The sequence below is a fragment of the Dryobates pubescens genome, chromosome 12 (genome assembly GCF_014839835.1).
Source record: "Dryobates pubescens isolate bDryPub1 chromosome 12, bDryPub1.pri, whole genome shotgun sequence".
Lineage (NCBI taxonomy): Eukaryota > Metazoa > Chordata > Aves > Piciformes > Picidae > Dryobates > Dryobates pubescens.
The window spans coordinates 13424530-13441531 of NC_071623.1; the positions used below are offsets into that span (position 1 = coordinate 13424530).

Here is a 17002-nt window from a genome sequence, read left to right on the forward strand (position 1 = left end):
ATGCAAATTTTATAAGTGGGCATTTAACATGCAAAAATGAGAGTGGAAAACAACAAACTGAATTTTTGGCAGGGGCACGCCACAGGCTATGCTTCATTTTTAAACTGAGCAGCATGTTAGTGATCTCCATTTAGTAGGAGATCATAGAGGGAGAAGACTCATGAAACCATAATGTACTCTCACACATGATGATGCGAGTAGGTGGATCAGTAATTAAGGACTTTAGCAGTTACCTGAAGTATCTGAGCCTAAACCTAGCTACTTGAATGTGAGGCTTTTTCTCTTTAAATTTTTCATAGCCATTTTGAGTATAGGAAAGAGCAATCATACAAAAATTGCTTCTATTACGACTTATAACACTGTTATAAGAGAAGAGAAGGCTGAGGGGAGACTTTATTGCTCTCTAAAACTACCTGAAGGGAGGTTGGGGTGAGGAAGGGGCCAGCCTGTTCTCCTTGGTGGCAAGTCACAGGGCTAGAGGAAATAGTTACAGGCTGTGCCAGGAGAGGTTCAGGCTGGATTTTAGGAAATATTTCTTCACAGAGAGGATTATCAAACACTGGAATGGTCTGCCCAAGGCAGTGGTGGAGTCACCATCCTTGGGGGTGTTCAGGTGGTGTGTGGACCTGGTGCTCAGGGTTCATGGTTTGGTACTGACCCTTGTGTACTGGGTCAAAGTTGAACTGGATGATCTCTTCCAACCAGATATACTTTGTGATTCTATAGTTCTGTTTCCCCTCTTTCTGTAACTGCTGAAGTCAGCATCAGTGACACACTGTGGAAGACCAACCTAAACACTGTTTTGGTAAACACATATATATATTTTTGTGTGTGGTACATGATAGTTGAGAAAGGGAAGAAAGTGCATGCATGCAGCATGATTTACAGTCGGTATGGACCTTGGGCCCATCTGAAAAAAAAAGCAACAAAACCCAAACCAGAGAGCACTGATTTTCTGTGCTGTTGAGTAAATGATCTTGTTTCTTTCTCCACTGAAACAGTTGAGGTGGGAAGGGTTGATTTAAGTCCTGTATCAGAAGAAGGATGTAGTGTCTCAGTAAGACAGACAGCCCCTCTTTGTCATAATTATAATGCATGAAAATCATACTGGTATAAGACTCTTTAGGTCTTGCTCTTCAATTTTTGATTCAAAATGTCAAATTAATTTCTGAAACTCAAACTTCAAATCAGAGACTTAGGCAGTCATGTAATCTGAGTTAATTTCTATGTATGTGTGGAACAAAAATTGTTTTAATAGGTGCTTCTGACACCTGTGAATGATGAAGATAACACAAACATCAGACTTCATGTCAATTGTTCAGTGTATGTGAAAAACATATCCAATATTAGTGCAGTGGAAATTCAAAAGCTTAGGGGTTTTCCCTTTATTTCATTAGAATATGATGGTTTTGTAGAGGTGATCTGTTGGGTAAGGACATTTTTGTGAAAGAGGACTGCCTGCCAGCTGACATCAGGATCCCAAGTCTGACTGTACTATGGATGCTAATGAGGACAAAGATCTCAACATTTGTTCCACGTGACACTTGCAATGGCTGCCTATTTATGGCTGTTGTTTTCCTGTTTGCTGTGGAAAACAGAACCAAATACAGAGGTGAGGCGCTTGACTGAAGCAAGGCAATACTCCCTTTATTTGCGCTGTTTATTACCTCAGTTGAGTGCATTTTATCTCAGGCCTTGGTGAAGTCAGAGAAGAATGGGTGTAGGTCTTCTCAAAGTAGTCCTGCAAAGGAGTTGGACCTCAGTTTAAAACGTGGATCATATTACTGCTTAATAAGAACAGCCAGGTGAAGAAGATGGCCAATTCAATTACATTACCATCATTAGCTGAACCAGCCCAGGTTCAGCTCCATCAGTGTATGGACTGTTGTACTCCCTTGCCCACTCAGGCCTGCAAAAGGGGTTGGTTACACCCTCCTCTTTCCTGGGTGATCTGGCTTGTGTTTGCCAGAGATGCAGCAATGACCTCAGGCTTACTCGGCTAAGCAACAAGGCAGCTACCCAATTAGAGGCTATTTGATGGCAGGTACATGACAGCTTGTAGAGAGATTATCAGGAGAAGTAGAATGTGTATTTGTTTGCCAGAAGATACAAGGGTCAGCTGTTGCTGCACAAATAGACTCATCTATCTCTTCCCTGGACAGGTTTATGTGACTGCAAGGAAGATGTGTGTGGGGTCAGTAGTTACTATGACAAGAGGAAGAGAAAGTTCCTCACATTAATCCTGCCTTGCTCCCTTTCCCAGTGCTAGCCTTTCTCCTCTTGCAGGCTGCTTTGCTACAAAATGTTGAGTATGAAAGGTTGCTGGGATGACAGTTGATGAGTGGGATAGAGAAAAGGAAACTGATGGTGAACTGTGAGGGTGTAGATGACCCATGCCATAGTGGAATGGAGAAGAAGAGAAAGGCCCTCTCCCAGTCAAGTATGGTGGGAGAAGATCTCCTCCCTCCACTAACAGCATTGCTGCTGATCTTTACATGCCAGCCCACCAGACCTCAATCCTCTAGGCTTCCTCCTAGAGCTGCCCTAACTATCCTCCCCTTGGTTGCAGCTCCTTCAGTTGCCAGCCCTCATGGCTCTTCTTCAGCACTTAGGGTGCTGCTACTACAAAGCTGAATCCTCACATCAGACAATAACATTAATATATGGTAAAACAAGCAGACACACTGATCTCAGACACTATTCCACTTAGGCTGAGGTCCCTTGTGGTATGGGAGGCACCACAGAGGTTTTCTTTCCCTTTTCACTGTTCATATCTGGCCAGAAAATGTAGGAGATATCTAGCCAGGGACCCTGTGGCAGAAGGCTGTCCCCCTAGAAACCACAACATCTCAGGCAGGTGCCACAGTTCAGGGGTGAGTATGAAAATGCTGCAAGCTTTTGCTTGCAAAAGCCTGTAGCTTTGTGTGGGGCAGCCTCACACACTGTGGGAACCCTGGGTATAGATCATACCGCCTCCAGATTACCCCAAGCTTGTGGAACAGTGTCTGGATAAGGGTGTGGGGAGTGCCTGGTCTGACCTTGATCAAGTTAAGCATTGCTGGTAAGTTATACATAACATTGTTACACACAGGGAAAAGAGTGGAGTTTTATGGTCAAACTTGGGAGTAACTGAGGGGGAAAAATGAATGAAATATGTCATTCCCACTGCAGTGTAATATGTCATTCATATTGCAATGGAATATGATGGCATAGTTAAAGGTGTGAAAGGTTTATGGTTTGATATAAAGCATTAACTTGCTGGAGGCCTTTGTGTAAAAATAACTGCACAGACAAGCGAATGCTGAAAATGAACTGTGGAAATGGAGACAAAACCTGGTTTGAATTCTAGCCAGACTGTGTGTATTTTTTTAATGCAACGAATCCTTTCCAGTGTTTGTGGCTAACAAAAGTAATTAAAAAGGCCTGAGTAGAAATGCAGACATTTTGTTTAATGCCCTGCATAATGACTGATTGGGCTGAGGAATTATAGGGGGTTTTGTCACTAGGTGTCTGCAACAACAAGATAAGGCGATAATCTTCTGTTTCTTTGCTTGTGGACACTTAGCTTGGATTTATAACATATTTTTTTTAATGACTCATGCAAAGGTGTGTGATTCATTAACAGGATAGGAAGAACTGATAATGTTTTCTACCAATAGCAGGATCCTATTCTACAATTTTTAAGTATTTTCCCAAGTGAGACTGCATTCAAGCATGACTCAAAATTGATTTAATAGTGAAGACACTGATCAGTGCTCTAAATCCATCTGTAGTTATTTTCACACCCAAGAGACTAGGTTTGAAAATACATTTTTATTTTAATTAATCATAAAGTCATTAGGAACATGTCTGGAGCTAAATCAGTTGGGGAGTTTTTTGTTTGTTTGTTTGGGTTTTGGTTTGGTTTTGATTTGTTGTGGTTTTATTGTTGTTGAAAGATCGTCTTGGTTTAAGGCTGGACAGATCCCCTGTTGCCCCGAGAGGGACAGAAGAATGACACTCACACAACTGGCTTGCAAAGTGATGGAAAGTTTAAATGGAAAAGCAATTGGTGTTTTACAGAAATTGCAAACCATAGTGGCAAAGATATCCCAAAGTGTACAGAGTCCCTTACAGCACACCCAAAGGACTCCCAACACTTCCCTTCTCCTCACCTGAGGGTGTACCCAAAACTCCCAGGGCTCTTTCTTCCCCTTCTCCCCCCACCCCACCACTAGGCTAGTCTCAGGCTGGCCAGGTCTGAGACTGCCTCCCCTCTTCTCAAGGCCTATGAGATACTCACCCACTGTTACCTGATAGGGAGCATCTCCCATAGGAGCAGAGAGGGAAGGAAGAGGAAGAGAATGACTTTGCAGATGGATTTATAGGGTGCAGGATTTATGGGTATGAAATGCTCTGTTTCCTGTGTCCACCTTACTGGGTTGGGCACTCGGGAAACTGGAGGTGTAACTTCTGTGGCAGTAACAGGAGGCACCCAGCCTGAGCTGCCACAGATTCATAGAATGGTTTAGGCTGGAAGGGACCTTGAAGATCATCTAGTTTCAAACTCCCTACTATGGGCAAAGATACCTTCCACTAGACCAGGTTGCTCAAGGCCTCATCCAACTTGGCCTTGAACACCTCCAAGGAAGGGGCATCCACAACCTCCCTGGGAAACCTGTTCCAGTGTCCAACCACCTTCACTATAAAGAATATCTTCCTAAGATCCAGTCTAAATCTGCCCTCCTCAAGCTTAGATCCATTCCTTCCCATCCTATCACTACAAGCCCTTGTAAAAAGTCCCTTCCTGGCTTTTGCTTTGAATATTTAAATTTGAATATTCATGATTATTTGTGGGGTTTTTTGGCTATCAGCTCTATGTAGTGAGGCAGTAGAACTGGCAGCAAGGCTTTACCTTGATGAAACTAATTCAGGAAAAGGCTAATAATCAGCATAAGTACATATGTGTAGAAAACACTGCCAGTACAGAATTTGTTTGTTCCTAGTATAGCTAAGAGAATTTTAAAGCAGGAAAAGCAGCATAGCTTATTCATAACAGCACTTCCATGTGAAGGAACTACATAGAGTGACAGTATGACCTCTTCAGTGTTTATAAACATGTAAAGGGTGAGTGCCAATCAGCCAAATGGAGCCAGGCTCTTCTCGGTGATGCCCAATGACAGTACAAGGGGCAATGGGTGGAAGTTGGGGCATAGGAAGTTCCATGCAAACATGAGGAAAAAAAAATTTCACTGTGAAGGTGACAGAACACTGGAATGGGCTGCCCAGGGGGATTGTGGAGTCTCCCTCTCTGAAGATATTCAAGACCTGCCTGGATGTGTTCCTGTGTGACCTGGTATAGGTGATCCTGCTCTTGCAGGGGAGTTGGACTAGATGGTCTCTTGAGGTCTCTTCTAGCCCCTAACATTCTGTGATATGAGAATTAGAGATCAAAAAGAAATAAAGGGTTCCAGCAACCTGTATATGGACTAGGTCCTTGAAATGCTGACTTCACTGGCGGGTGTGTTGGTAAGGGTTTTTCTCCCTCTGTCCACTGCTGTTGTTTCTACATCTCTTGTCATTTTGGAGATCCTGGAAACTGTAAGCTTGAGTAGTGCACTATCCAAAGGACTAGGGAGGTAGTATGCTACGTATTTTTTACAGAAATTTGATTAAAGTGGTTGAAACACTTACTTGCCATCTGAATTTCCATGTGCTGAAAATCACTTTTCATTCACAAAGAAGGAAAGTATTCTTTTTCTGCTGTGTCTCACTATTAGAATCATAGAATGGTCTGGATTGGAAAGAACCTCTGAAGATCATCTAAACCAACCACTCTGCAGTAAGCAGGGACATCCTCAACTATACCAGGCTGCCCAGAGCCCTGTCAAGCCTCAGCTTGAATATCTCCAGGGATGAGGCCCCAATCACTTCCCTGGGCAACATGTTTCAGGGTTCCATCACCCTCATAGTAGAGAACCCGTTCCTAATATCCAGTCTAAATCTGCTCTTCTCTAGTTTGAAGCCATTGCCCCTCATCCTGTCACTACAGGCCTTTGGAAACAGTCTTTCTCCATCCTTCTGGTAGGCCTCCTTCAGGTACCGCAAAGAAATCCAAGAAATCAATCCTTTTTATTTTGAACTGTGCAAATGTTACCTAGAGTTTGCAAGCATAGTGGATGAACAACAACAGAAGGGTTTAAGCAATAACTTTCTTTGGCCAAATTGGTTAATGTGCATGGTCCCTCTGGTTTTTGTTTTTGTTTTCCCATATAGAGAGCTACGGATAGTGACAGGAGAATGGTTTTTTGAAGAGAGAGCAAAGCGCTTCAAACAATCAAATCTTCTTGGAACTGATGTTGTCAGACAATCTATCCTACACAAATTCCCAGGTAAGGACTACAAGAGAGGGATTTGCTTTTGCCTATTACATTGAAACCTTGTTTCCAGAGTTTTTGACTTGTGTGGTATTTTATTCTTCCCTATCAAAGGTGTAAGTATAACAAGAATTTGAACCTTAATTTTGTATTTGGGTATTACTATACAGTGATTTGTGAATGCCTAATACAGAGGAAAGGTAAGTTACAGATGAATGATGAAATATTTCCATGGAGATAGAGAGTTGCTGAAAGATCTCACTGACCAAACAAGCAGACAGTATTATTCAGCTGCAAAGCCAGCAGCAGAAGCTTTAAAAATTCATTCTCAGTTCCTGCCAGGAAGCTTGGCTGTGTGCAGAGATCTAAATCCAGCCACTTTGTTTTTTAATTGTTATTATTTTGGCTCTCTTATTTATGATGGTGATGTATAAGAAAGATAAATGTTAACTCCTGAGCTGAATACTGGAGCACAGGCTATATCCAATACTTGGCACTTTGCAGTTCTCATTTGACTTCGCTTTTGCCCAAATATCCCTGATAAATTGCCCCTGCATTTTTGGATACAATAAACACTTTGGCTGTTTTGACCAAGCAACATCCGTGAGCTGCTGTGGTACTTCGAACCAGGACCACAGGACTGGGGGTTTAAGAAACAGGAATTGTTCCTGAATGCTGATGCTTCTGTCTTCACTTAATTACTTGCGCTGGGTTAAGCCAAGCCCAGGATGGGGGGTGGGCTGTAAAAAACCTAGCCTCATGTGGGCAAGAAACCTGACCCGGGTGGGCAGAGAGACCCCAGGGCCGGGGTCCCCAGGTCAAAGTCTGTTCCGCTCCCACTTCCTGTTCACAACCCTATTTAAGAGGCGGTGATTTCCGGTCTTGCTCGCTCTCTCCTGCCCTCAGCCCTCTGACACTGTCCTGCTGTTTAACCAGGAGGTCAGGCTTGTTTCACCTGTTCCCGATAGCTAAGGGAACTGCATATAAAGAGAATCCATCTTACATCTAGAGAATCCTTTACCAGCTGCATCTGGTTCCAATCTGTTCCTTTGGGCTTTTGGGCTCTGAGAAAAGCTCAAAACACAACACTACTTCACTCTACACCCAGAAGCTGTTATTTAGGGAGTCTGTTTTCAGATGTAGCATTTAGCACTTTTAGTAGGGAGGTGATTAGTATGGGCAGTTTGTAGGGAGAGGGACTGGTTTACTGCCAATGGAAAAATGCCTGGTGCAAATACACTGCCACCTTCACTGTGCTTCAGAGACTGCCAAATGGGCAAATATCTACAACATTTTTGGGGTGTCTGATATTATGCAGCCTGTCAAATTAGCTATGTTGTTATTTGATAGATATATTAAAAACCAGATATTTAAGCCATTTCCCCCACACCTTTGTCCTAGAGAACATTCTTTCTTTTTAACACAGAAAATATTGTACACTACAAAACTGCATTTTAGTTCCTGTGGTTGTTAAATGTTGCCAGTTCAGAAGCATAGTTCAAGACAAGAGTTGATAATGACACATTTCAAGCCACTTGAAGTTTTATTTTCTGTTATTAAAAGGAAAAGACAAGGTGCTCTCCTTGGTTATTTGGTTGATTTTTTTTCATTATTATTATATAGCTTTATTCAATATTGAAAAATGACAAATCTATTGTTGTAGGTTGTTTGGTGTGTGCTACCCTTTTTGTGAGACATTCATCATTCCCTCTTCTGTTCGTTTTTTTTTCCTCCTTCACCCTCTACTACAGAAGATACAGTTTCCAGTAAGGATGAAGGAAGAACATTTAATGATCAACCCCAAGAAAATGAAGAAAAAAGGCCAGATGTATCAGTCTCATCCACAAATGGGCCTAAATCAGTCTTCAGTGGACCTAAAAAGATAGGGTAAAGCCTTTTCTTTTGAAAAATGATAAATCAGATAACAGCTGTATATGGTTGGATATATTTTCGTTTGAGTTTCTCCAGCATTCCACTTCTGCCTCAAACTTTCCAGGGTTAGAATCAGCCTTCTTTTATAAGCATGCTAACTATAATTAGATTGCTGTTCCCTAGCAAGTGCAGCTGTAATTACACTTCAGCTATGAATGTAGCAGGAAAAAAAAAAGGCAGTTTCACTCCTGGGTTTTTCTTGCTTATACCCAGAAATAACAGAGTGTCCCTAAAGGCAGGTTTGTTGGAGAAGTAATTGCAAGTACTGGTTAGTTCTTCTCACAAGTCAAGTTTTCCTTTAGCTTCCTGCTGTGCAAATGCAGTCTAACAGTGAAGCAGTGCCCCTTTCTTGTGTGTGTGACTATGAGTAAACAGATATACTGCAGGTCACCTTGCAGTCTCAGGGACATGTTTAACCCCATTTTGGCTGTGTCCTTCAGAGGAACACTCACTCTCAGGGAACATGAACAGATCCATTGAATATATGGCTGTGTGAATGGTGTCTGGATGGAACTTGAGGCTGTTGGGTGAAGGGGAAGAAAAATCAGATGAGTGTTCATAGCATGGTTGGAGCTCCATGGGCTGATAGTTGGAAAACTGTTTCTGTCAGGGGGGGTGGAGAAGAACACATTTTATTATGGATCCTAGATGTAAGGTAGGTAGATAGTTCTCCTTAGAAGTTAAAAACAAAAAAACAAACAGCCCCCCCACAACAAACACCAAAACAAAACAAACAAACAAACAAAAACAAAACAAACAAACAAACAAAAAACCAAAACAAAAAAAAAACCAAAACCAAAACCCAAACCCAACAAAAAACTGTAGAAAGCTGAGTACGGAATCACTTGTTCCAGAAACTCCAGAAATTAATGTCAGTGAACCTCTCTCTCTTTAACATTTTGAAAAAGAACATCAGAACACCTCTGCTTTCCAAATTAAGGTGAACAAAGAACCATCTTGGGGAATCTACTATAATAGGGCTGTGATATTGCTCTAAATCATCCTAATTAGTAGCTATAGTGAGAGTGCATTAAAGTTTATTTTTCTAATCCTCTTTTGATTTAACTATTGTGCAAATGTTAGTCATATTCTCATGTGAGGAACAATTAGGAGTTTTTTATATCTAATTTCCTGTTGTTTATTTTAGCAGTGTTCAGCGTTTTTCAGTTTGTGGCCTGAAGTATTTTTTGGTGGTGACATGCCCCCATAAAGGACAAATAATCCTGCTTGATTTTCCTTCTAGTGTATTTTGTGATATCTCTTAGAAGTATTTCATTATTCCTCCTCTTCCTTCTTCACTCCTTCTTTCCTTAGGTACCACATCCATGAGTCTCTTTAGTGGATTTGTTTTAACAAAGCTATTTTGGGGCCCACTCCTACTGGCACTTGGTGTCGTGGGATGACTTAGCAGTCTATTATTTTTTGTAAGTCTATTAAGAATCCTATTACTCTTCAAAACTTTAATTTTGTTCGTTTCTGACTTATTAGGCCGCATTTTGCAGGGTAAAGGGATGATGATTTTCAGAACTGAGGCATATAATTGGAGAAACTGCAAAGAAATCTTTAAGAGAGAATACATGTAGTGTAATATGTTAGGGGAAAGTACAAATATGTCCAAAAGTCCAAAGGAAAGTCCAAAATACTTTGCTGGGTATAAACTGTAAAAAACCTAAACTACAGTGGAATTTTCGCAACAGGGACTTGTGGATCAAAGCCTGAAGTTGTCATGCTGAGTAGGAGGGATGTTTAAAGGTTTTGTTATAAAAAAGCAATTTATAGCAAATGTGATGCTTTTGTTTTGTTTTGTTTTGTTTTTTTCTTAGGAATCAGTCTGATAACCAGATTTGGTGCTCTGTTGACCAGAGCTGTTCATAGGTCAGTCATGAAACTAAGATAAGGCACACATTTCAGTCTGCTGTTTCTTACAACTTTTGAAACCTTTTCCCTGTTTCCATCAGGAAAGTATTTAGGGCAGTTATCAAAGGAGAACTAAAAAATGGTAAAGATGAAGGTGAAAGGAGCAAAGGCTCAGAAGCTGAAATCCAAAGTCTGCACAGAGGCCAGTTAACGCCGCCTTCTGAGAGGTGAGCAACAGAACTCTGGTACAACTCACGCCAGTATTGACCTTAGGGTGTCTGCCAGTCCTCTGCCAGTCTTGCATTGTGTCTTTGAATCATAGAATGGCCCAGGCTGGAAGGGACCTCCAAAGTTCATCTAGTCTGACCACCCTGCAGTCAGCGGGGACACCCACAACTAGATCAGGTTGCCCAGGGCCTCATTGAGCCTCTCCTTCAATATTTCCAGGGAAGAAGCCTCAACCACCTCCCTGGGAAACCTGTTCCAGTGTTCCACCACCCTCATAGTAAAGAACTTGTTCCTAACATCCAATCTAAATCTGTTCTTCTCCAGCTTAAAGCCATTGCTCCTCATTCTGGCACTGCAGGCCTTTGTAAACAGACTCTCCTTATCCTTCTTCTAGCCCCACTTCAGGTACTGGAAGGCTGTGCTAAATGAATGTCCCAGGTTAACACAGCCTGTTCTCACAAGCCCACTTCCCCCCACCACAGACAGGAGGGGAAGTAGCACAAACAAAGTCTGGGTTGAGGTAAGGAATATGCAACAAAAACTTTTGTAACAGAAAGTTACAACAATCCACCAAAATTAGTGTAACAGGCAATAAAACTTAGGTGTTCAGAATTTTGGGCTATTTTCCATACACTGCCAGGTCTGGAAATTAAGGTGTGTGCACTGAAGTCCGACAACTTCAATAAAATAAAGATGACAGCCACTAACCTTGGGTTTTCTGACTTTTGCAGCCTCAAAGACGCATCTATTTGCAAACAAATAGGACTAAAATTCATCCAAAATGCATTTAGTAGGATTTGTTGATCACTAGCTCATCAAATTAAAAAGTGTTAGTGTATGTGAAGTGCACATGCAAAAGGGCATGTTTATGATGCATTATCTGCTGTTGTCAATATATGAAATTGGATAGCATTTGGTAAAAAGGTTACCATATGCTCACTAAAGACAAAAACATGGTTGCACATTTGCTGACAGCTCTGGTGTTTGAGGTTTCCCTTTGTATTCCTTGGTTTTGATAAGTCCACCAATGTGGATTTAGAGCCAGTGCTTGCTGTTTCATATAGTCTAGCACAAAGAGGATGCCTGCACACCTGAAATATTTATTAATCAAGTCTCTTTTGGCTTAAAGTATAGTGTAAGTTCCTAATGTTTTCTCCAGTAAATTTGCACTACTGTTGGCATCTGACACTATTTTCCATGTGGAAAGGATTCAGTTCCTTCATCAATTCCTAGGGTATGGTTTGGTTGTGGCTTTGGTTGGTTGTGAGTCTGGTTGGTTGTCTGTTTTAAAAGTAGTAAACAGGAATGTATGTGGAACTGTTCCTGTCCTGGAAAACCATTTGAAATTTTCCTCAGTTGTGAAGAAAAATTTAGAAGTTTGAACTGGTATTTGTGGAAAAAAACAGAAGAGTAAATCAGCCAATACTTGCACTTTTATTACAAATCAACTTTCAAGTGAAAATAAAGCATTAATTGGAAATTTATTTAAATACATTAAAAAATAATCTTCACTGTTTGAAAAGCTACAAAAAGTGCAACAACTTTCTCTCAGTGTTCACATGGACTGATAAATAATGTCCCATGGGAAAATTCCTGCCTGTTGTGGTATTAGACAGCAACTGGGCTCTGGTATGCTGATCACAGAGGCCCTTTTGTCATTTTCTGCTTTTGTTATTTTGTATAAAAACTGGCAAAAAGACATGTCCAGCTCTTCTAGATTTCCAAGGTAGTTGAAAGAGTTGATCAGTTTGAGTCAAAAGTCACTGCTACAGTATGAACAGGACAGCAAACAAGATGTTTTCTGAACAGGACACAGAGCAGACAGCCAAGGATTTTGGACTTCCTGGAGATAGTGCTGGCATTAACACTGGCTGCAGAAGTGGAGGGAACTATCATGTCACTATATTTTCCTGTAAACCAAGGAGAAGCCTGATAGGAAGTGTTATTGGAGTCACTGCACCTACTGCTGGGATGCAAGTGTGGTGTGAAATGGACATGGATGAATTCAGCTTCTGCAGCCTGGGAAAGAGCTGCCCATTTGGGCTATTCACAATTCTGATAGAAGTGCTGAGAATATTTGTGTTACTTATATGTGTCAAGTAGTTGTAATTCATCTTTGCCTGTGTTTTTCTTTCCAGGTGCCCATTTCCTTGCAGTGAATCATGCAGTTCCTCCAGGGCAATGTTGTTCTAGTAAACTGTTACCATGGCCATTTTCTTGCAATGGTTTGCTAAATGAGTTTGCTGAAACCAATAACACTTTAATACTATTCTCTCCATCCCAGAGGGAGCACCCTTTCACTTAACAGTGGTGACACAGAGGCCACTGCAAGCCAGCTGAAAGGGGCTGTGGGTCCTGTGAGCAGAGGCAATGTTTCAGTACCTTCCTTCCAGAGGTCTCCAGCACTCAGCACACGCAGCATGACTGCAGATTATAGCAGGGTAAGCACAGTGATGCAGAGCTGACACCAAGTACACATGGCACCAAACAAGATGGCTTGGCTGGTATCTGCCCTGTTACATCTCTGTGTAGCCCAGAAAGGACCAAGCCTGACAGATATTTTGTTTCTTCCCTAATTCTTCTGGGACCAGGGAAGGTCCCTACTAGAATAAAAATCTTTATGTTCTATCAGTGATGTGGGTTTTCATTTGGCAGACATTTTTCCTTTGTCTAAAAATTCCTGTTACTGTCCAGCATTAATTCATGATCTGCAGATTTTGAGCTGGGAAGCACAAGGGATGGGAGTTAAGCTTTTTTGGCACATTAGGGCCTTGAGTAAGGGCTGTGAAATAAGGAAGTGACTTTAAAGCATGCAAGGTCCAGCATGCTTCACTTCTAAGGGAAACTTTGCAAGTTCAGCACCTGCAGAAGATCAAACCATATTGATTTCAGGTTTTTTACAGATTTGGTCACTGGGGTCTGCATAAATTACAGCATAACACAAAATGTATACTAGATGCTTCATCAAAATTAAAGATGGGATTCCTCTTACCTGCTGTTAGGCCTTTTGGAACATCGGTTGTCATGTCTGTAGGTGCCTTGGCTGTTATGTAGTAAGCATAAGGCTCATCCAGCCAGAAACAGACACTCTGTTCCCAGACAGCCTCCCTGTTTGTCAAGCAGCTCCTCCTGGCTGTGCACTCACTCATTCTGAATTAAATTCAGTTGCTCCTTTTAAGAAGTCAGGGTTGTATTAGCAAGTTGTGCTAAGTTGCCATGACTCAAATGTACAAGGAAAGTAAAATTTATAATCAGATGTAATTCCTTTTGCCTCTTACTCTGGAAAATAAGGAGATGAGTGTTTGAGATCAGAGGCCTGTTGAACAAATCTGGATTTTTTTGTAACTTCCAAATACTTAAGTCTAATATATAGTCTTTTCTAATAAAAAGTAAGTTAGTCTATATGAAGGGCAGTTTAGGGAGCTGTAAAAAAATTAATAGTTGATTTTTGTCTATTGTTTGATTTTATTCTAAGTGCACTAGATTTGGCTCATAAAGGCCAAACCCTTTAATTTAGGTGGAGTTATTTATTTTTTGAGTAATTCCTTTACAGGAAGGCAAAAAGCCATAATGATATCAAGCATATTGGCTCTGTTTAAGGGCTCATACGAGCAGAATTTAATTAGCCAAAGTTCATTTGGTCTTAAACCATTATGCTGATAAAGATAAAACAATAAGTTTTATCCTCCTTATATTTCTGGGTGTGGTTTTTTTGTTTGTTTGTTTGTTTGTTTTGTTTGTTTGTTTTTCATTTTTTATTATGATCAATTATTTTTTAAACATTTTATTTCTAAGCTAAGTGAACTTCTAATGGATTTGATCATTTAATTTCCCTCCTCTCAGGGCTGGTGCATTGCTCTGGTTTTCAGTTTCAAACTTAGAATTGCGTCTTTGTGCAGATTTTTTTAGTTCAGGATCTGTGCTAAACAGCAGATTAGATGAATGGATTTAGATTGCAATAACAGACTGGATGATAAAGGAGCTTTGGAATTCTGGGAGCTAATACACACTTTTGTAGATGAATGGCTAATAAGCTTGCTTTGTGTATTTATGGGATGTGCATTTTTTTCTTATCGTGCAGGACACTGGTTTAGAAAATGGCATGGTTATTCCAGCAAGTGAAAGTGTACCTGAAGCTTTAGTGAAGAAGCACTGTAGGAAAGCATCAGGAACACCTTCCATTGCAGTTTCTAGGGTATCTTTGTCATCAGGCAAGTATTCTTTTCCTTCTTTCTGCCAGCCTTTATCATCAGAGTATTATTCTGCTCCCTTCATTTTTAAAGCCCTTTGAAAGATCAGATTTAAGTTTCATAAACCTATGCATATTCATTCTGAAAATTCTTCCCTTTTACTGTCCAGGCTTATACCACTTAACAAGTTTTACATTTGAAAAAAAATGTTAATCCTAGCCCTAGTAATGTTGGCACAATGTCAGTATTAGGTAAGTCACATGCTTGTAGGATTATTACAAGATTTCATTCATAACTGCGCATTGTTGAATCATTCTCTGTGTGGTCAACTGTATAAAATACTATACCTCCCTGCAAACAGAATAAAATGCTGTAGGACTGCTTCCATTGCATTTCACACACACTTTGCTCAGAAGCAAAGGTGGGAAACAATAAGCTGTTGGAGAGCAAGTCCCTTACGGACTTCAAGTCATTTCATTTTCATACATGATGCACTGCTCCAGTAGATTCATCTGTAATTTACCTCCTTTCTTTGGAGCCTGTTAAGTAAATAAATCTTGCATAGGAAGGTGCTCTCAGAGCTACTTTGCAGCAGTGGCTATGGTTCCTCCTTTACCTACCTGAAACAGGAGTCAGCAACACCCTGCACTCTTCTGCTTCTCCCAGGTTCTCAGCTGGCTTCTTCCAGGGCTAACAGAGTGGGTTCAGATTTTCAGATTTCTTTCTGTAACACAGCAGGAGTCACTTTATTTCAGCTGAATTTAGCCCAGAGCAGAAACCTAGTGATTTATCCCACAGAGCTAATCAAAGGAGATAACATTATTCACCCCCTGTTTCTGCTTCCTTATAAAATAAGCTCTGCCCTAGTAGAAAAGAAGTGGCCTTATGTTATCAAAGCAGATGGATGCCAAGCAAATTTGCAGGCAACCTGGGAACAGGCCTCAAAGTCTTCATTGTCTCCTTATCGGACAATCTCAAAGGACATTAAGCTCAGGAGAATGACCTTTCCTGTCACATCAGCTGTAGCTCAGGATGAACAGTTACAAACTGTAGCAGCAGGATCTTAAAAAAAAATGTAAAAATGTATTCTCCCCCACTTACTTTCTTAGTGTATCAAACAATCACACAAAAGATTTGTATGGAGAGGACTAAGAAAACTTTTCTCCAAGACATCTAACATGTCTTATGCCTATGAAGTGGACTAGAGGACTGAGAGAAGTTTGTGCAGGTCACAAGACTTGTTTGCCTCCTCCACCTTTCTGTACAGGGAACACCACTAATGGCAGAAGTAATTTTGATGTCCACCTGTATCCTTAGTGTGGCAGTTTAGGCTGGCTGCCTCCTGTTACTGTCACATAAGTTACATCTTTGGTGTCCACAGGGTCCAACCCATAAATCCCGCACCCTAAAAAATCCATCTGCAAAGTCATTCTCTTCCTTTCTTCCCTCTCTGCTCCCATGGGAGATGCTCCCTATTGGGTAACGGTGAGGGAGTATCTCAAAGCCTCTCAGGCTAGGCTAGGCCTAATGCCAGGAGGAGAAGTGGAGAGCAGTCTCAGGCCTGGCCAGCCTGAGACTAGCCTAGCAGTGGTGGTGGGGGAGGGACGAAAGAGCCCTGGGGGTTTTGGGTACACCCTGGGGTATGGAGAAGAGAAGTGTTGAGAGACGTTTGGGTATGCTGTAAGGGACTCTGTATGCTTTGGGATTCTTTTGTCACTGTGCTTGTAGCTTCTGTAAAACACTTACTGCTTTTCCATTTAAGCTTTCCTTTACTTTTGCAATCCATCTGTGTGAGTGTTATTCTTTTGCTCCTTTCAGAGGCAAGAGAGGATCTGCCTGGCCTCAAACCAGGACACTTAGTCCTGAAGCAGATGCTGGGGAGAGTTTGGTGAGGGTGGTGGATGTGATAATCACTGTGAATATTTAGACTGCAAGTTTTGCAGGATTGCAGATTGATAGACCTGCCAAAGAAAGTCCTGCAGTAGCATCCACAGGAGTCAATTACATCAGGTAGGGGAAGAAGTTTTGGGCAGAAGGCTGAACAGCATCAGAAAACTTATTTTTCCATGTATCATATTGATGTTCAGTTGTCAGAGTTTGTGACTAACACCTAAAATATTATTTTGATGTTTCCTTCTTAAAAAAACAGTTGAGTTTGAGACAACAGTTATGGAAGTGTGGAAGATGAACTGGAGTATTTTTATACAAGCCCCAGCAAACACTTTAATTGCTTTTCTTTTCCAGATCGCAGCCGATCCGAGATAGATTTGAGTGAATCTTTCTCTGAGGGAAATGAGGATACTCTGAGCATAAGAAGCAAGTCTGTACCTAGTGCCTTAGATCAGGAACTGGTGAGTTATACATATGTCAGTGCTTATTGGGTGGAAATCTTGTTTGTTCAAACTTTTGAAGTCAGCATTCTATGTATTTCTATGCAAA

General features: G+C 41.1%; 1 protein-coding gene across 1 annotated transcript in view; it reads left to right on the forward strand.

Annotated features, from left to right (window-relative positions):
• Positions 1–17002, forward strand: part of SYTL5 (synaptotagmin like 5) — a 60219-nt gene that overhangs the window by 18979 nt on the left and 24238 nt on the right. The window contains exons 3-8 of the mRNA XM_054166069.1: positions 6256–6371; positions 8108–8243; positions 10247–10372; positions 12658–12814; positions 14455–14584; positions 16808–16914. Coding sequence (XP_054022044.1) covers positions 6256–6371; positions 8108–8243; positions 10247–10372; positions 12658–12814; positions 14455–14584; positions 16808–16914 — 772 coding nt within the window. The remainder of the gene's footprint in view (positions 1–6255; positions 6372–8107; positions 8244–10246; positions 10373–12657; positions 12815–14454; positions 14585–16807; positions 16915–17002) is intronic.